Source organism: Nerophis ophidion, linkage group LG12 (genome assembly GCF_033978795.1).
Source record: "Nerophis ophidion isolate RoL-2023_Sa linkage group LG12, RoL_Noph_v1.0, whole genome shotgun sequence".
NCBI classification, from domain to species: Eukaryota; Metazoa; Chordata; class Actinopteri; order Syngnathiformes; family Syngnathidae; genus Nerophis; species Nerophis ophidion.
The window spans coordinates 15820664-15842295 of record NC_084622.1 but is presented as its reverse complement, the minus strand read 5'-3'; the positions used below and the strand labels follow the sequence as shown (position 1 = coordinate 15842295).

The window sequence follows — 21632 nt, the reverse complement described above, 5'->3', positions numbered from 1 at the left end:
GTGTAATTAAAATTAATCAATAAACGAGCAGTTGTGTTTCGTGTGTTTTATCTGCAGTTCAACTGTTTTTTTTTCTTTTTTAAAGGAAGATGAGAAGTGCGGTCATCAGTTTCTCCCCAGCTGTTTCCCGACAAGACGTCCACGTTAAACCACGACAGCAAAATGCCTGTAAGTTGACTTTTTTTTATTTTAATAAATGCTCGTCCTTTGGCTTCTTAATCATTGCAACAATACGTTCGCCCACGCGTGTCTTGTAGACGCGGAGTGGGATGGCGGGACCACAAAGTGCGTATTTAGGGGCCAAGCAAGCACATGGTATTTATCGGGGATGGGGGCCGTCTATGTGCTGGAGGGGATGCGGCGCGGCGGGTCGCTCCAGGAAGTAGTCGGATCCCACTTATTTGTTTTCCCCTCACACGATTCCTGCGTTACTTAGCGCTTTTTAATGAGAGCTAAATGTGTGTTTGACATTGAAGTCGCTGCTCATTTCCGTGATGCGCGTCATGTTTTGAATCTTCGAACGAACTCGCCACGTTTTGTTTACATTAATTGTAGCTACATTCGTGATGTTGTTAGTGTTGCGTCATCATCGCCCCTTCACTACGTGCTGCGTGTCGTCTGGAATGCAAAGTATTTCATAACAATTCCAACCTAACGGTGACTGACGTCATCAAAGATCAAATCCGAACTCTTCAAACCTGTTGATTGCACCAGGATTGTTTTTTTTATGTCCACGCAGTTTTGCATTCTGCCAGCTCAAACATCATGTTACTGTTATTGTTAAATATTACTGTTATTAATGTTAAATATTGCTCTAACATCATGTCACTGTTATTAATGTTAAATATGATTGTTATTAATTATAAATATTACTGTTATTAATGTTAAATATTGCTCTAACATCATGTCACTGTTATTAATGTTAAATATGATTGTTATTAATTATAAATATTACTGTTATTAATGTTAAATATTGCTCTAACATCATGTCACTGTTATTAATGTTAAATATTACTGTAATTGTTAAATATTGCTCTAACATCATAATGTTATTAATGTTAAATATCGCTCCAACATCATATTACTGTTAATGTTAAATATTACTGTTATTGTTAAATATTGTTCTAACATCTTATTACTGTTATTAATGTTAAATATTGCTCCAACATCATATTGCTGTTATTAATGTTAAATATTACTGTTATTAATGTTGAATATTGCTCTAACACCTTATTACTGTTATTAATGTTAAATATTGCTCTAACATCATATTACTGTTATTAATGTTAAATATTGCTCCATCATATTACAGTTATTAATGTCAAAGATTGCTCCAACATCATATTATTGTTATTAATGTTAAAGATTACTGGTATTAATGTTAAATATTGCTCTCACATGATGTTACTGTTATTAATGTTAAAGATTGCACCAACATCATATTACTGTTATTAATATTAAAGATTTCTCCAACATCATATTACTGTTATTAATGTTAAATATTGCTCCAACATTATATTATTGTTATTGTTAAATATTACCGTTATTAATGTTAAAGATTGCTCTAACATCTTATTACTGTTATTAATGTTAAATGTTGCTCCAACATCATGTTACTGTTATTAATGTTAAATATTACTGTTATTAATGTTACATATTGCTTAAATCATTACTGTTATTAATGTTGAATATTACTGTTATTGTTAAATATTGCTATAACATCATATTACTGTTATTAATGTTAAATATTGCGCTAACATCATGTTACTGTTATTAATGTTAAATATTACTGTTATTGTTAAATATTGCTCCAACATCATGTTATTGTTAAATATTCCTCCAACATCATATTACTGTTAATGTAAAATATTGCTCCAACATCATATTACTGTTATTGTTAAATATTGCTCCATCATATTACTGTTAACGTTTAAGATTGCTCCAACATCATATTACTGTTATTAATGTTAAATATTGCTCCAACACTATATTATTATTGTTAAATATTGCTACAACACCATATTATTGTTATTAATGTTAGACATGCACCTGGGAATAAGTTGATTGGCAACACTAAATTGGCCCTAGTGTGTGAATGTGAGTGTGAATGTTGTCTGTGTTGGCCCTGCCATGGGGTGGCGACTTGTCCAGGGTGTACACCGCCATCCGCCCGACTGTAGCTGAGATAGGCGCCAGCGCCCCCCGCGACCCCGAAGGGGAATAAGCGGTAGAAAATAGATGGGATGGATGTTAGATATTGTGCCAACATCATATTACTGTTATTTAATGTTAAAGATTGCTCCAACATCCTATTAATGTTATTAATGTTAAAAGATTGCTCCAACATTTTATTACTGTTATTAACCTTAAATATTGCTCCGTCATATTAATGTTATTAATGTTAAATATTGCTCCAACGTCATATTACTGTTATTAATGTTAAAGATTGCTCCAACGTCATCCATCCATTTTCTACCGCATACCGGTATTCCCTTTGGGGCCGCGGGGTGGCACTGGTGCCTATCTCAGCTACAATCGGGCGGAAGGCGGGATACACCCTGGGACATGTCACCACCCATCGCAGGGTCAACGCGTCAACATCATATTACAGTTATTGTTAAATGTTTTCTTACCTCTTTAACGTTGCAGTTGGCCAAAGATCTGCTCCATCCTTCCATTGAATATGAGAGAAGACAACACAAAAAGAAAAGACTGGTTCAGTCTCCCAACTCCTATTTCATGGATGTGAAGTGTCCAGGTGAGCATGGCAAAGTGGAATAATTAGGGGTGTGAAACAATTCAGGAATGATAATTATTTATCTAATAATACAATCTGAAACGATTCAGTAACTTTTTTTCCCAAAAAATAAATAAATAAAAAAAATCAAGCAGTGTAGCTGTAAAATAAACAGGTGAAGTTTCCTGCATTCGTGTTATTTCTTGTAAAAGGAATTGTGGAAACAAATAAGCAAGTCAACTTTCTATAAAAGTACAATAACCAACATTCAAACAGTACATTTACCCGCTCCTTCTGCTTTTCCAACAAAGAATACCAATATTAAAAATGAAGGCGCAACCAACATCTCGTCAGGTTGAATTAACGGTACATTGACCTGCTACTCTTGCGGTTTTTCAACATGCTAATACTACAAACACAAAATAAAAATTATGAGAAATACTAATGGTATTTTTTTTTACTCTAATAGCAATTAATGAAGTGACTTACCTCATATTGTTTTGCATATGGTGAATTCTTATATTCATCTTGGAGAATGCAAACCACCACGTTGACTAGTAGGTGTTTCATTTTGGGTACACAACATAGGGCCTTTCAATACGGACATTTGTGTGTGGATTGGTTGGTTCGAGCAGAAGAAAAGGCAATAAAACTGGACTGTGTGCACACGCACACACACACACGCGCACACACACAGACAGACAGACAGACAAGAGGTAGGAATATAAAACTGAGGGTTTGGCTTTTCCAAGTTAGCAGTGCCTCATTTTTGACTTGACCTCCTCCAGGAACTGCAGTCCTGTGTAATGACACTCGCTTGTAATAAAGCAACTTTTAGTTCAGTAAAAAAAAGATCTGGCCGCACTGCCGTGTCATCCCTCAGTCCGGACGAGGATGACAAGACCAGAAATACACATCATTAACAGCTGTAGTAGCGGAGAAAAGTCACAACAAATGCAAACGGCACAGCAACATACGGACAACACAACAAAATGACGTTCCGTAAGTGACAGCTGACCAGCTCTGTCACGTCCTTTAAGTTGTGTTGCAGCTTTTATTTTATGGCGTTGCAGCTTTTGCAATCGTGCTGCAGCTGAAAGTTGTATTGTAATTAATGATACCGTTTTGTTGTGACCTTTGTCAGCCACCGTAGTTATCCGCCGTTCTTGTTTTGCCGACTGATGGCGATGACACCACAGACATATTTGAGTAATGTTTAACGTCCTTGTCATTAAGTGTTAAAGGCCTACTGAAACCCACTACTACCGACCACGCAGTCTGATAGTTTATATATCAATGATGAAATATTAACATTGCCATACATGCCAATACGGGTGGGTTAGTTGCGTGCGCGTGACGTCACGCATTGTAGAGGACATTTTGTTCCAGCATCGTTCCCAGCTATAAGTCGTCTGTTTTTATTGCATAATTCCACAGTATTTTGGACATCTGTGTTGCTGAATCTTTTGCAATGTGTTCAATGAATAATGGAGACATAAAGAAAAAAGCTGTAGGTGGCAAGCGGTGTATTGCGGCCGCCTTTAGCAACACAAACACAGCCGGTGTTTCATTGTTTACATTTCCGAAAGATGACGGTGAAGCTTTACTATGGAAAAGATATGTCAAGGGAACACGGTTGGATTGGACCACACACACAAAGTACAGTATATTATGCAGCGATCATTTCGAAAGTTCGTGTTTCGAAGAGGGTCTCTTGCGAAGGGAAGAGATGGGCATCGCCACCACCCGTCGACTGGTGCTGAAGAAAAAGGTGCAGGGCCGACCTTCAGGTTGTACAGGTACGACCATATAATCTCACTAAAACACTAGTAACACAATAAGCAGATAAGGGATTTTCCAGGATTATCCTAGTAAATGTGTCTAATAACATCTGAATCGCTCCCTAGTCCTTCACTCTCACTTTCCTCATCCACAAATCTTTCATCCTCGCTCAAATTAATGGGGAAAATCATCGCTTTCTTAGTCCGAATCGCTCTCGCTGCTGGTGGCCATGATTGTAATCAATGTTCAGATGTGAGGAGCTCCACAACCCGGGACGTCACGCGCACATCGTCTGCTACTTCCGGTACAGGCAAGGATATTTTAATTAGCACCAAAAGTTCCAAACTTTATCGTTAATGTTCTCTACTAAATCCTTTCAGCAAAAATATGGCAATATCGCGAAATGATCAAGTATGACACATAGAATGGACCTGCTACCCCCGTTTGAATAAGAAAATCGCATTTCAGTAGGGCCTTTAAATGAAATGGTTTTTATCCCAGTGTCCATAAAACCGTATGCCTGTCAAAACGATGTTGGATCAATACCCATCTTCCGGAAGGCAAACTTACCTAGCCCAGATCAATGTAGTAAAGCTCAGGAATATAAATCTATGTATGGATTACTCGTCACAGCCCTAGTGATCATGTAGTTGTGTACTAATTGTGTTGTCGCAGGCTGCTACAAGATCACAACGGTGTTCAGCCATGCCCAGACGGTGGTTCTGTGTGTGGGATGCTCCACAGTGCTATGTCAGCCTAAAGGAGGAAAGGCCAGACTCACAGAAGGTACTACTTGAAGTGCAACATGGCACAACATAACACTTGCATCTGAGCCTCAAGACATTTTTCTAAATTTGCCTTTACAGGTTGTTCTTTCAGGAGGAAGCAACACTAAAAAAGAGATTATTCCAATCGCTGGTTGAGGAATGTCACTATGCTGAGGACACAAATCATATTTGTGATTTTATAAGCTTGCTCTGCCTTTATATAATGAATTTGCAAGTCAATAAAAAATGTGAAAACCTAAAGCACACAGGGACTTTTATTCATAATTGAAACATTGTTTTGGTTGGTGACTGAAATAACCTTCACAGAAAGCAAGTCATTTAAAGCTTCCGTACAATACAGCTATCAATCCAGCTCACGGGGACTTTATTAAATACATATATAAAAGAAGCGCCAACATAACAATGGCAGAACAGGAAGACAAACCTTGCACAACGGAGTCCATGGAAAGTTAAATAAAAGCAGTGTTTTTGTGAAGTAGCAGTTCAGATCATTTAGTAAATTGCGGGAGTGGGTAGCAGGCAGAGGAAGTTTTGCTGTTCCAAAGACAAACTGAACTGTAATACTTGGTTGCAAATGAATTTGTTTAAATCTCAATGGCTACTTTCAACAAAGGCATTGGTCAAACTAGATTTAGGTCACCTTGTCCGTCGTGTGACAAGACAACAGTTATTGTGTCTGACACTGCACGCCACTTCTGGGACTGCCCTCGTCTTCCTCATACGCCTCTCTGTTGTTCCGCTGCTGCGTCCGCTCGTCCACATCGCAGAGTTCTACCTCCTCTGTGTCGTCGGCGATCATCACGTCCTCTCTGGGAGGAAGCAGCCTTTCCAGCTGGTACATGAGATGCTCTGGGATCCAGTTTTTCTCTGGAAACTCCACCTAGACAGCCAGGGAAATGGGTTATACTCATACTTGCCAACCCTCACGAATTTCCTGGGAGACTCCCGAATTGCAATGCCCCTCCCGAAAATCACCAGGGGCAACCATTCGCCCCAATTTCTCCCAGACAACAATATTAGGGGCGTCCGCTTTTCCTTCCTACTAACAGCGTGCCAGCCCAGTCACGCGGTATACCAAATTTCCTTGAATTGCCGCCGGGTATATAGTATGCGCCTGCCTATAATTACTGCCGGGTCAAACTCGTTTCGCAAAATAATTAGCGCATAAGTAGCATTACCGCCGGCTCAGGATTAACGCCGGGTCAAACTCGTTTCGCAAAATAATTAGCATATGCCTAGAATTTCCACCGGGTCAAACTCATCACATCACGAGTGACACTTCACCTGTTATAATTTTCAGAATGGAAGAGGCTGATTTCAATAATTTTAAATCGCATAAAGGGAAGAAGATTAAGAGCTATTCAGTAGGATTTCAGGTCTGAGCTATTAAATATGTTAAAAAGAACAATAAGCAGCTATGTTTTATTAATATACCATAGCTGCGTGTGTCAAATAGGAGTCATTAAATGATTCCCGCCTCTTGGTGGTAGAGGGCGCTAGTGATCCTTCTTGCAACTACTTGGCTGCAGAAGAAGTGACAACAAGCAGCAAGAGTGAGCAGCGATCATTTATTAATTCATCTCGCTTGCACTTTTAACATGGAGGATTACATATCTAAAATAAAACAGTTTTCTAAACTGAACTTTCAATTGAAGCAGGAGGTAATAAAGGAAGATCTCCATCGAGACAGAGAAACTTTTAAACCTGATGAAAGATAAGGCAGACATCTATAAACAAGTTATCAATGCTTTTGATCAGAAGGAGCTGTGCATGGACTTCATTTATAAGTAAAGGTAAGACCATAATAACTTTTTTATTAAATGTGCTTTTCATGATGGTATCCTTACATCACACTCAAATTTATAAGCGCATGCTTGCCCTTAACGCATGCCTATGATAAACGCCGGAGTGAGAAGAGGTTTTAAATTAATTAGCGCCCAATTCAAGGAAATACGGTACTCATACTTGCCAACTCTCGCGATTTTCCAGAGAGACGCCCAAATTTCAGTGCCCCTCCAGAAAATCTCCCAGGGCAACCATTCTCCCGAATTTCTTCCAATTTCCACCTGGACAACAATATCAGGAGCGTCCGCTTTTCCTTCCTACTGACAGCGTGCTGGCCCAGTCACATTGTATATGCGGCTTTTACAAACACATTAGTGAATGCAATGCATACTTGGTCAACAGCCATACAGGTCACACTGAGGGTGGCCGTATAAACAACGTTAACACAAATATGCACCACACTGTGAACCCACACCAAACAAGAATGACAAACATTTCGAGAGAACATCCGCACCGTAACACAACAAACAACAGAACAAATAACCAGAAACCCTTGCAGCACTAACTCTTCCGGGACACGACGATATATACCCCGCCCCCTCATCTACCAAATTCGGAGGCCTCAAGTTTGGCAAGTATGGTTATACTTGTATAGCGCTTTTTTACCTTCAAGGTACTCAAAGTGCTTTGACACTATTTCCACATTCACACACTGATGGCGGGAGCTAAGCAAGACCCTAACCACGACCCATCAGGAGCAAGGGTGAAGTGTCTTGCCCAAGGACACAACGGCCGGGACTCGGGTGGTGGGAGCAGGGGATCGAACCAGGAACCTTCAGGTTGCTGGCACTGCCTCTTTCCCAACAGAGCATAGTTAAAAATAAATAGCAATATTAGTCACATGTGATATATCCATCCATCCATCCATCCATTTTCTACCGCTTATTCCCTTTTGGGGTAGCAGGGGGCGCTGGCGCCTATCTCAGCTACAATCGGGCGGAAGGCGGGGTACACCCTGGACAAGTCGCCCTGCGTGTGAATGTGAGTGTGACTGTTGTCTGTCTATCTGTGTTGGCCCTGCGATGTGATATATTTATTTTTTAAACCAACTTGAATTTAATTAGATGCAAGTTTTTTACGAAAATAAATTCACTGGAAATAAATTTTGTAAATATATATTTTTTTAGTTCTAAATAAATTTAACAAATAAACTAAAAATAATTTACCCTAGCACCAACGCTGCACCTTGGGCGATGGAGATATGTTCTCCATGTTTGTGTACGTTGTGCAGAGACTTATTTTGAAAGATTATCTTTGACAGTGTCACTTCCGCTTCCTGCCTGTCTTGTGTTACTTACGGCAGCTTGAGTTCTCTCTGGTGCGTACAATCGGTGCACTAATCTTTGACGATGTGATTACTCTGATAATTGCATAAGACACATTTACATTTTTAATAGACCTTACTGTGTTTGTGTAATATTTTAGTGGTGTTCTAATAACATTACTGGTTCACCTACTCAGTGGCCTAGTGGTTAGAGTGTCCGCCCTGAGATCGGTAGGTTGTGAGTTCAAACCCCGGCCGAGTCTTACCAAAGACTATAAAAATGGGAGCCATTACCTCCCTGCTTGGCACTCAGCATCAAGGGTTGGAATTGGGGGTCAAATCACCATAAATGATTCCCGGGCGTGGCACCACTGCTGCCCATTGCTCCCCTCACTTCCCAGGGGGTGATCAAGGGTGATGGGTCAAATGCAGAGGACAAATTTCACCACACCTAGTGTGTGTGCGTGTGTGACAATCATTGGTACTTTAACTTAACTTTAACTGTGTTGTTTAATGCCTGTGGGCTAACATCATTATTGCGACTAGTTTACACATACTATTTAGAAACTACAGAATATTAACAGCTTGTTTTTACATGTATATTTTCTGACATTTGTGAAGTGAAGTGAATTATATTTATATAGCGCTTTTTCTCTAGTGACTCAAAGCGCTTTACATAGTGAAACCCAATATCTATTTTTTTTTACATTTAAACCAGTGTGGGTGGCACTGGGAGCAGGTGGATAAAGTGTCTTGCCCAAGGACACAATGGCAGTGACGAGGATGGCGGAAGCGGGATTCGAACCTGCAACCCTCAAGTTACTGGCACGGCCGCTCTACCAACCGAGCTATACCATGTTTTAACAAGTCCAGCTGATGACTGTGTTCTCTGACCGGTACTCCAGAGTGGTCAATTTAACAAACGAGTCTCAGAGTTCAATAGTCAACGTGTGCCATTATATTTATATCAGAGACGAAACAGGAAGAGCAGGAGCACGTCTACGATGAAATTGCATATGAAGCCCTCTGTTACCATTTACACCAGGGGTGCCCACACTTTTTCTGCAGGCGAGCTACTTTTCAATTGACCAAGTCGAAGGGATCTACCTCATTCATATATATAATTTATATTTATTTATTTATCAAAGAGACATTTTTGTTAAGTCAAATGTGTTTAATAATAATACAAGCATGTTTAACACATATAGATTCCTTTCTTTCATGAAGACAAGAATATAAGTTGGTGTATGACCTGATTCTGATGACTTACATGGATTGGAATCAGACAGCAGTCAGTGATAATAACATCCACATTTTTGAATGGAGGACAAAAAACCCTCCTTTCTGTCCAATACCACATGAAAGTGGTTGCTTTTTAGCATCTTATTTGTCTAGCTTCTATACTCCTTCTTATACACTTTACAAGAAATAGATTGGAGCAAACTCCGTACCTTGCTAGCTTGTGCACGCTAGCTTTCTGAGACTATTCTTTTGTTAGCGCAGACAAGATGAAGCATGGCTTTTATTGTGAAGACAGGAACTGTGCGGTCGGCCTTTAGAGTTTTGACAGCAGGTACGGCGAGAGAGCCTGTGGAAAAAAAAAAAAGTGTTCCTCGCCCTTCTCTCGGCAGCCAGCATCATCTCGCAAGACCCTCAGGTGCCATGAATGTCAATCAAGTGACGAAAGTGACGTCTCTGTAAAGATTGATGATCGCCTATTTTTAGGTCTATTTTTTTAATGCCTGGCTGGAGATCGACTGACACACCACACCTTCCACGATCGACCAGTAGCTCGCGATTTACATTATGGGCACCCCTGATTTACACATACTTCTACACGCTAAACAGGGTCTTACCTCAAACTGGATGATGAGTTGTCCCTTTTCGTAAGGGCTCTTGTATATCGGCATTCCTTCGTTCTGCACCAGCTTTGTGTCATTGTTCTTTATTACTTCACCTTAAATTGTGACAAACAATAGACCTTAGTAACAGCAAAATAAGACCAGTCGACATGTTGCGCTGACCTGGTAGTGAGCTGATGACGAGTGTTCTATTGTCCAGAGTGTTGATGGCCTTGCGGAATCCACACAGGGACTCCACAAGTTTAATGTTAATCTTCATTATCAGACTGTCTTCGCTTCGTTTAAATTCGCTGTGATCTTTCTGATCCAACACAATGATGACATCGCCAGGCTCCAAGTCAGGTTCCTGGTCACCTTCCCCGTGAAATGTAATTTTTTGTCCATCTTTCATACCTGGGAGCCAAAAATGATCCATTTAGTGGATATTCATTACCACTCATGTTTCACATTGAGAATAAGTATTACCTTTGTCAATGTGGACTTCAAGAATTTTCTTCTTGCGTTCTACTTTGTGCCCATTGCAGTTCTTGCAGCGGTCCTTAGCACTAAAAGACTCGCCCTGACCGTGACAATCTCCACACATGCTTTGAATCTGCTGAATCATGCCTGGTCCTATCTGCTGTACTTTGATCTGCACTCCTCTACCTTTGCAGTTGGAACATTTCTGCAAGGCACCCTTCTTACCACCATAGCCTGGAATACAAACAGTAAGCATGTGAATGGATCAAAATGCTTAAAGAAAGTTACAGGTGTTTAAAGCGACACATACCCTCACACTTTTCACATATGACATTCTTCTGGAGTGCCAGCTTTCTTGTGCTGCCGTTGTACATGTCCTCAAGTGAAACACTGAGCTGGTGGATAATGTTCTTCCCTATAAAACCATCAAATAGTGTGAACTATTGGCTATCAGTGCATTATTTAAGCTTGTGATATTTGCACTAACCTCTCCTTTCTCTCTGCATCCTTCCGCCTCCTCCTCCGCCGAAGAACATGTTGAAAATGTCCATGGGGGATGATCCTCCACTCATGCCGCCATCTTTAATTGCCTGTTCCCCTCCTTGGTCGTACAGATCCCTCTTTTTGGGATCCGAAAGCACGTCATACGCCTGGGATATAAGCTTAAACTGCAGACATAGGAGACAGGAAATGACACAAATGAGTCTTAATTATGATGATGGCTGAAGGTTTATGTGTAAAAGCATAATTTAGCTTATTTGTGAGAATGTAAGACATTTATAACTGCTGCCACATGTCATTACCATGCAAATACTGGCCTTTGCTTTAATAGACAGGCGCTAATGAAAACGGTCTGAAAAAGATGGGTTGTCTATTTTTCGGTTTTAAATTTATACATGGAAACCAACAGGTGTCACCAAACACCTCCACCCTAAGCCAGTTAGAGCTTTTCTTTCCATCACTTACACACACCAAAGATTCATTCAAGACTCAGCTCAAAAAAAGTGGCTTGAAAGCAATGTTAAAAAAATGACTTCTAATAAGTAAATGAAGTTTCTGAAAAGAGTATTTGAATTATTTACGGAATCACTATTTAATAAATGTAATTAATATCATTCATCCATTCATTTTCTACCGCTTATTCCCATTGGGGTCGCGGGGGGAGCTGGTGCCTATCTCAGCTACAATCGGGCGGAAGGCGGCGTACTCCCTGGACAAATTGCCACCTCATCGCAGGGCCAACACATATAGACAGACAACATTCACACTCACATTCCCACACTAGGGCCAATTTAGTGTTGCCAATCAACCTATCCCCAGGTGCATGTCTTTGGAAGTGGAAGGAAGCCTGAGTACTCGGAGGGAACCCACGCATTCACAGGCAGGACATGCAGGTAAATAAATTAATACATTACTGTAAACATTTTATTAAATATCTGTCGAAGCAGTTGAGAGATGTTTCATGAGGGCAAAGTGTGTAAATGTGTTCTTTTAAAAGGCGGGGCCTGTTGCCAAGCAACGAGAGACATCCGCCAAAGCTCATTTACCTCGGCACTGGCAGTTTGTGGAGAGTGACGGCAGCTGTGTGGAATGTGTTCACTGAATTGTTTGAGCACGAGTTAATGAAGGATATCACATTGGTTTGGAGTGTGGCGGTGGTTGTTGCTTGCAATAGTAAAAATAGGCTTCCAGCATTGAACTTGCTGTGCTTCGGACGCCGTCGAATGTTGTGTTCAATTTGTACTGGCAAGTCAGAATTTCCGAGTTCTTAGTCACAAAATAAAAAGGAACGGCCCTTGAAGTCAGATTCCCGACTCGGAATGTCATAGCATTCTCACCACCCCTGAATTTGTTTCAAAGATGGCTGCTCTGAATGTAAACAATTAAATCCGTTTCTCTAACATCCGTTATTAGGACTTCCGATTAGTTTTTGTTGCAGTAAATCAGCTATGTATAATGTATTGTTGTACGTTTATACATAGTAACAGCGCTCAAATTTTACCACGACCGCCCCCGTCCTTTGCCATAATGCCCAAAAAATTGACCAACATTTGTGGCAAGAACAGGCCGCGACCGCCCTTTAATTTTTACTTGTTAATGGACAGGGGATGTAACAGTAAACAGAATAATGATATTTTGCAATAATTCCCAACGGTTAGTAATAGAGTTAAATTTTTTATTGACCGAAAAATCCTCATCTATTAATGTATTTTTGGCAACACAAAGTCAGGCGCATGCGCACTAGCGTCGTTTAGCTTGATGAACATGGCGGACCAACGACACCGACTTTCCTGCAGAGATTTCCTCTCGGATTAAGCGCTTGGTTTAATGTCATTTTCCCTTGCTTCCCGCCAAGCGTTTAACAGCGCATGGCTGTGTTTACATGGCGAAAGGTGTGGACAATATTGGAGACGGACGCACTTGTCCCCACACTAAAAGTATACAGCGAAGGAGAAAACTGATGTTTTGCAGCAGGCGATGCGCCGTGAACATTGTCACAACTTGTTTATGAAGTCTCTACTTTGTTTACTGGGATGTTCACGCCTCCTTTAATTAACTGCAAACTCTTTCAGTGTTCAAATAACATCAATACGAGCTATAATGTTTTGTCATCTCATTGAATTGAACGCAGAGGTGTATTTGAAATGAGAGGCATCATTCCGGGGATTTTTTGTTGGCGTAGATTGTGTATTTGATATGAGAGGCATCACTCCGGGGTTTTCTTGTTGGCCAAACTGTTGTACTGAAACATTAGAGAGGTGTTGGGGAAGAACATTGCTAGTTTATTAGACTTTATCTTCATTAGCCAAACTGCTTTGTGTTTTATTTTGATATTAAAAAATAAACACCGGTTTTGTTTACATTGTTTGTGTTTTTTTTCATGTCACTTCAAAAATCATTCATGTGACATCATTCTGTTAATGTGTTATCGTGTATAACACATTAACAAAATGTGTTGTAGACATTACCACATTTTGTTTATGTGTTATACAAAATGCATTGCAATAAGTTAAATACGACATATTTCTGCTCAAACTCATAATGGATCTGTCCCGATACATAATGTAAATGATGTACAACACTTAAAAAATAAAAATTATCAAAATGTAAAAATAAAAAAAAGAGATAAAAAGGTATCATGTTGATGTTATTAAAGAATTTTTTAAAAATCTAATATTTGTCTATGTATATATGGATAACGTTTATCTATAGTCTTTTTATTAGACATTACAAATGACACGATTACATGTCAACAGTGTTTACTTAATCAGTAATCATGTAATCATGAGGTCAATATTGATAACAATAATCTTAATTATTACTTTGGCCATAATTGGCAGCCCTAGATGTCATACATGAAAACATCTCGATCAATAGATACATATATATATATATATATATATATATATATATACATATCGATCTCCTGCCTCGAAATAAAATCATGTCTTCCTGGTGCCCTAAAATATGAGCCCGTTAAGGCAACACTAGCCTTGACCTTAAAAAGTTAAATTTTGAGGCCTGTAGTAATGTTACCGTAGTGTTACAGCTCATGTTATTATTCTATTCTGTGTTTTATGTTGCACGATTGCGCTAAGTAAAATTCCTACTTTATGAACCAGTTCTCAATTGCAATAAAAACTCTTCTGATTCTAAACTACATTTATTTCATGTGGTATATACATTCTATATCGCTACCAATAGCGCCTGTGTTTTCTCTTCATCCAGCGTGTTCGAAAGTTGCAAAAAGAAAATAGCTTTCGTGGATGTGGCCGTCTTTATTTCCGACTTTGTAACTGGAACGCTTTCAAGTCTGGAGTGACGTCATTACCAGCTCCGACTTCCCAGGTAAATGGAACGCAACGTAATTGCTATACTACATCAAAAGTAGCATGCCACGTAACATCCAACTTGAGTAAGTACATTGTATTTATAGCACTTCTCCCAGAGAGCTCACAAGGTGCTTCAAATGGTTAAAATACATGGATGCAACAACAAAGACGGCTAAATGAAAAAAAGTTATAAAAAAAACTATATAAAATAAACAATTAAAAAATTTAACATATTAGGAATGCACAATAAAAAAAACGTGTTTAACTGCCTTTTGAAAATCAATAATCGCATAACGTCCGTAAAAGTAATTAACTAGATTACTCGTTACTAGTAACAGTAACGACGTTAATCAAAGTCACCCACTATCGAGCAGCTAAGAAATATGAAAAATAAAACATATTAAATTAAAGTTTTTTTTAATTGGTCTTAAAAAGATTAATTTGTTTTGGGGACCACATTTCCAAAGGCGGCCAGACTTCTCTCAACTATTATTTTTATTTTGTATATACCTGAGAATCTGCCGTTTTCAAAGTTGAAGATCAAAGATCTTTTATATGACAGCCCTCAAATGTTTTTAAGAATATGCGACAAGAATAATAGTATTTGCAAAGTCTGTTGAACTAAATTTGCGGGCCGTGTCTGGTGTCATTACCGGGCTGGCATTGGGCCCTAAGCTACCAGTTGAATAACCCCTACTGATATGACCATACATGTGACACTATAATGATGTCATTTTGCATAGCTTGCTGTATATTCATTATGCATTGCAAGAAGTTAAAAAAAACAAAACACAGGACGCAAAACAAATATGTCCCTTTTTTTTTTTTTTTTTTTTAAAGACACCTGTCAGTGCTTTAAGATGAGAGGGGCCCACAGCAGCACTGACAGCTTAATGAGATAAGCAATACTTGCTGTCATGTCAGTCTCAAACCATCTGTTTACTTGATTTGTAACAAGTCTTCTATGGGTTTTTAGTCAACTTTCTTGCTAAATATAGCAACAAATGACTAATTCAGCAACAGAAAACCCTTCCATCAATCCATCCATTTTCTACCACTTGTCCCTCTCGGGGTGGCTGGAGCCTACCCAACTGTGATCGGGCGGCAGGCGGGGTACAACCTGAACTTTGTGCCCCGTAAAGAAAGGCCTCCCTACGCCCGCGAAGCCCTGTAGTTTGGTAAAGCCGCTCCCCAGTGACCACAGGAGGAACAAGTATTTGGAAAGGAAGACTACTACAAAGAGGCATTGCATAACAGGGTTTCCCCTACATTGCTAACATACACCTGTGGTGGTGGGATAGTGGTCACTATGAAATATTTTCTAATTTGCGTAATTTGATGATATGATTGTCTTTAAAAAAGTTTACATAAATCAAAGACAAATCTGTTTTATTATTAGTGTTAACATTTTTAAATGGTATAAGTTTGCTCTATTTTCAATTGTTGCAGCTTATGGTACAATGTACTTTGTTTAGAATGTTTTCAAGTGCCCACAGACTTTCAGTGACTTTTTTTCATCAAAAATGACTAGCAACAAATCTAGCATAATTTTCTGGTGTTATTGTAGACTGTATTTGTGTTTTGAGACGTCTGAACAGCGAGCTGCAGCGAGTATGATGTCACAATTGCTTCGCCCTGCTGCTCCAGTTGGACTTTCTCTCCTTAAAAGCCACTAGTGTCCTCTTAAATGGGAACTGCACTTTGTTGGGAATATTGCCTATCTTTCAATCATTACGAAAGACAAGAAAACACTTCTCTTTTCCTGATGTGGCCTGGATCTGATGTGAAAAGATCAGATTTGAAGCACTTTGGAGCGTTTTGACGAGCAAAAAAGCCACTCTGAGTCACTTGAGGGAAAAAAATTAATAAATATAGTGTGACAAACATTACAGGGAGACAGAACAGGATTGCTGACGGGTCTGCCAACTTCCGGCGCCCTTTACAAAATAGGTGACATACAGTTAAACAGTTTGTAGTCTACACGGACTACAAAGAGGTGTGCGTGCAATTTACAGGAATTATGCAGATCCCAAATACAGATCAGCAGGTAACAGAAGGTAAGAAAAGTTGCTTTTGCATAATATTGCAAAACAAAATGCCAGATAATGTCTTACCTTATACGACATTATACTACCTTATACTCGTATGTTGAAGCACAGTACAATCCATCAAGCGGTGTGGCTTCATTCACGTATCTTTTATGTGTGATTGCCATCATACTGCAGTCTACACGTATCTCTTGTGTGACTGCCATATACTGGTCACACTTATCATTCCCCCATGTCCCAAAACAACAACTTTGAAGTCGGTAGCACAACCAAAATTATTACGTACATTAGGCGCACCGGTTCATAGGGCGCACTGTCGAGTTTTGAGAAAATTAAGAATCTTGAGAGCACCGAAAAATACGGTACTTTAATTTGATTTCTTGTAAAGATCCCTTATTTTTAAAGTGTGGCAGCTTTAATTTGGCGATGCGGGCCATAATCAGTTATATTAAGCTGAAAAAATGCATAATAAGTTTTGCATCCTGTAGTTTTTCAGGTTGTGACGTAGAGCTAACAACCTAGCCAGTAGTGGCTAGAAAGAGAAGCTTCCAGATCTTTCCAGAGAGATCCTGGCTGTGTAACCCTAGATGGAGGCCCAGAGATGTCTATATTTAGCGTTCACTCACCTTCTCTCCCTCGTTGGGGTTCTTGTCGGGGTGATATTTCAGGGCCAGTTTTCTGTAGGCTTTCTTTATCTCGTCGGCAGATGCTTTTGGGCCGACACCCAAAAGATCGTAGAAGCCAGTTTCGCGAACCATTATTATAACCTACATTTAAAAAAAAACAAGGCTTTCTTGAGAAATTATTAATTTAGTTTATTTCCAACATGAACACACTTACAGCATATTACATCACACAATTTCATGTCATGTCACTTTACATCATGTCCGAAAAGGAGTAGGAAGAAGCAAAGCTTATTTAAGCCTACTCCTAGAGCATTTACAAACATATACATTCATTTACTGACTTCTTTTTGTAGCACAATGACATCCGTGAATGATTATTACAGCACTTTTGTAATTATGTCAGTCATGCTACACATACTGAGATGAAGAATGTTATTTTTAATAGGGTTGAAAGTGCTTCTCATAATTCTTCCTCTTTGTACTTTTTAAGCACTATTAAATTTGAACAACCTTTTATAGGCCTACTGAAACCCACTACTACCGACCACACAGTCTGCCAATTCGCGCCGAAATATCCTGCTGAAACATCTCGGTATGATGACGCGTGATGTCACACATTGTAGAGGACATTTTGTTCCAGCATCGTTCCCAGCTGTAAGTCGTCTATTTTTATCACCTAATTCCACAGTATTCTGGACGTCTGTGTTGCTGAATCTTTTGCAATTTGTTCAATGAAGAAAGCTGTAGGTGAGAAGCGGCGGGAAGCGGTGTATTGCGACTGCCTTTAGCAACACAAACACAGACAGTGTTTCATTGTTTACATTTCCGAAAGATGACGGTGAAGCTTTACAATGGAACAGAGCGGTCAAGCGAACACGGTTGGATAGGACCACACACACAAAGTACAGCGTATTATGCAGCGATCATTTCGAAAGATCGTGTTTCGAAGAGGGTCCCTTGCGAAGGGCAGAGATGGACATCGCCACCACCCGTCGACTGGTGCTGAAGAAAGGTGCGGGGCCGACCTTCAGGTTGTACAGGTACGACCATATAATCTCACTAAAACACTAGTAACACAATAAGCAGATAAGGGATTTTCCAGAATTATCCTAGTAAATTTGTCTAATAACATCTGAATCGCTCCCACTGTATAGTCTTTTTTTCTTCTAGTCCTTCACTCTCACTTTGCTCATCCACGAATCTTTCATCCTCGCTCAAATTAATGGGGAAATCGTCGCTTTCTCGGTCTGAATAGCTCTTGCTGCTGGAGGCTATGATTATAAACAATGTTCAGATGTGAGGAGCTCCACAACCCGTGACGTCACGAGCACATCGTCTGCTACTTCCGGTACAGGCAAGGCTTTTTTATTAGAGACTAAAAGTTGCGAACTTTATCGTCGATGTTCTCTACTAAATCCTTTCATCAAAAATATGTCAATATCGCGAAATGATCAAGTATGACACATAGAATGGACCTGCTATCCCCGTTTAAATAACAAAATCTCATATCAGTAGGCCTTTAAGTCAGTCATGCTACACATACTGAGCTAAAAAATGGTATTTTCAATAGGGTTGAAAGTGCTTCTCATAACTCTTCCTCTTTGTACTTTGTAAGCACTATTAAATTTGAACAACCTCTTAAAACTGGATCATATCAGTACATTAACTTCTTTACTTAATCAATACCATCATTTAATTCCACATACAGATATGCTAAAGGTTGTAAGTGTTGTACGTGCATACAAATGTTTTAAATTGGATTTTCCTATAAGGCAGGGGTGTCAAACGTACGGCCCGAGAGGCCTGATCCAACAGGTTTTATCCAGCCCGCGGGATGAGTTTGCTTAATATAAAAATGAGACAAAATGTTTGAATGAAAGAAACGGCTGTTCTGAATGTGTCCACTAGATGTCACAATAGCAATTCTGTGTACCTTTGTAGATCAGGGGTCGGCAACCCGTGGCTCTTTGATCACTTTCATGTGGCTCAGCTGAATACTTGCCAACCCTCAAGATTTTTCCGGGAGGTTGTCCGGATATCAGTGCCTTTCCCAGAAATATCCCTGGGCTAACATTCTCCAGTTTTCACCCGCATAACTATTTTAAGGGTGTGTCGTGGTGACAATGCAACGTTCTCTAAAACATATCGTCGCGCCCGCCTTCATGCCATGCTATCAGCGTGCCGGCCGGTCACATGTAGCATGCGACCCCTGATAGCACACAGCATCGACTGCAAGGCATACTTGGTCAACAGCCACACAGGTTACACTGATGGTTGCGATATACCGTATTTCTTTGAATTGCCGCAGGGCATATAGTATGCGCCTGCCTTGAATTACTGCCGGGTCAAACTCGCTTCGCAAAATAATTAGCGCATGCTTAGTATTACCACTTGGTCAAACTTGTGACGTCACGATTGACACTTCCACTGTCATCATTTTCAAAATGGAGGAGGCTGATTTCAATACTGGTAATTTGAAATCGCATAAAGGGAAGAAGATTAAGAGCTATTCAATAGGATTTAAGGTCCAAGCTTACATCACAATAAAATGTTTACTGCCTGCCTTTGGTAAGTGCCGGAGTGAGAAGAGGTTTTAATATAATTAACGCATGCTTACTTTTACCGCATGCCTTTGGTAAGCGCAGGAATGAGAAGAGGTTTTAAATTAATCAGCGCCCCGGCGGCAATTCAAGGAAATACGGTAAATAACTTTAACACTCTTACTAATATGCGCCACACTGTGAACCCGCACCAAAAAATAATGACAAACACATTTTGGGAGAACATCCGCACTGTAACACAACATAAACACAACAGAATAAATACCCAGAATCCCATGCATCCCTAACTCTATACACCCCGCTACCACCAAACTCCGCCAACACCAAACACACGGAAAGCATAAATAATGACTAGAGATGTCCGTTAATGGCTTTTTTGCCGATATCCGATATTGTCCAACTCTTAATTACCGATTCCGATATCAACCGACACCAATATATACAGTTGTGGAATTAACACATTATTATGCCTAATTTTGTTGTGAAATCTGAAGTTGTCTTTGTTTTTAAGTTATGGTGCCGTGTAGATTTTTCTCCATGTGGCCCCCCATCTAAAAGGAGTTTGACACCCCTGCTCTAAGGTTATATTTCTCCTCTTTAGTAGAGAAGAATCGTTGTACATTCTTTGATAGCAGGTTATAGTTTGCTCTGTACATCATTGTAGCTGTTTGCAATTTTACCAAATCATCGAAATTTCAATATATTTGACTGAATACATCCCGGGTGATTGTGAGTGGTCACCATGTTAACTTGGTAACGTTGGATACCAACGAACAGGTTTGTGGAAACAAAGCTAGAAAAGCGTTGTTATTTCAAATAACCCCCACAACGGTCACATTATACAATAACACCGACATTAAGGGAAAAAATTAGGATATTAGCGGCATTAGGATTAATGGAACTTAAAAGCCTTGATAGTAACAAACACGTGTTAGTCATCTTACATTTTAATTAACGCCTAAGAGTCGCTTTAAAAATAAATGTGTGAATCAACCCACACTCCCTTGTATTGCCCAGGTTCCTTACTTGTTAGATGTTTTCCTCTCAGGAGAAAAAGGTAAGTATTTTTGGCAAAATCGAAGCCGGTGTAGGCAAGAAGTCTGGCCTTTAATATAGCTGCTGTTCCTCCGCGTGGAACTTTCTGGAGTGTTCTAGCAAACCACACCGGAAGCTTCGTTAGCAAGAAATCCACGTTGCCAGATGGGAAAAGACACATTATCGTATCAGTATTTTAAAATGATCGTATTTTTTTTTTAAATAATTATCGCACATACCCTATTTGACGTTGCTCGGGACTGTCTTAAATGGTAAAAACACTATATATCGTGTATAGAGTAGATTGTAATGGAGTTTTACGTTTAAATAAACACACAGCACTGTTGGGGGTGAAAAAAAGGCCACCGGGATAACAGTGCCCTCAGCGAGAAATCCACATTGCCAGATGGGAAAAGACACATTATCGTATCAGTATCTGAAAATTATCGTATTTTTAAAAATAAGTATCGTACATACCCTATTTGACGTTGCTCAAGACTGTCTTAAATGGTAAAAAAATATATATAGAGTAGATTGTATAGAGTAGATTGTAATGGAATTTTACCTTTAAATCAACAAAAAGCACTGTTGGGGGTGAAAAAAAGGCCGCCGGGATAATGGCTGTAAAGAGGTACGCAATGTTTTTAATTTATTTGTCATCCATGACTTGAACAGGTAAATTTATCGTACAGTTATGAGAATTTCTGAAATATATATATTTTGTGCAAATGGTGACGTTATCGTACACATTTGATAGTCATTGTACATTTGGCAACGCAATGCCGGCAAAGA

The 21632-nt window shown here is 39.5% G+C and overlaps 2 protein-coding genes across 2 annotated transcripts; one reads left to right on the top strand and one right to left on the bottom strand.

The window, feature by feature from the left end:
* The first annotated feature begins 49 nt into the window (after positions 1 to 49).
* Positions 50 to 5547, top strand: rps27l (ribosomal protein S27 like). The gene is made up of 4 exons (XM_061916936.1): positions 50 to 168; positions 2650 to 2758; positions 5195 to 5305; positions 5386 to 5547. Exons 1-4 carry the CDS (start codon positions 163 to 165, stop codon positions 5412 to 5414), a joined length of 255 nt encoding a protein of 84 aa, XP_061772920.1. The 5' UTR covers positions 50 to 162; the 3' UTR covers positions 5415 to 5547.
* Positions 5544 to 20988, bottom strand: dnaja (DnaJ heat shock protein family (Hsp40) member A). Its single transcript, XM_061916932.1, has 8 exons — positions 20832 to 20988; positions 17245 to 17385; positions 11225 to 11405; positions 11048 to 11152; positions 10744 to 10971; positions 10441 to 10671; positions 10273 to 10373; positions 5544 to 6187 (listed from the first exon to the last, which is right to left on the bottom strand). The coding sequence occupies exons 2-8, from the start codon at positions 17374 to 17376 to the stop codon at positions 5975 to 5977; spliced, it is 1191 nt and encodes a 396-aa protein (XP_061772916.1). The 5' UTR covers positions 17377 to 17385; positions 20832 to 20988; the 3' UTR covers positions 5544 to 5974.
* Positions 20989 to 21632: the final 644 nt, after the last annotated feature.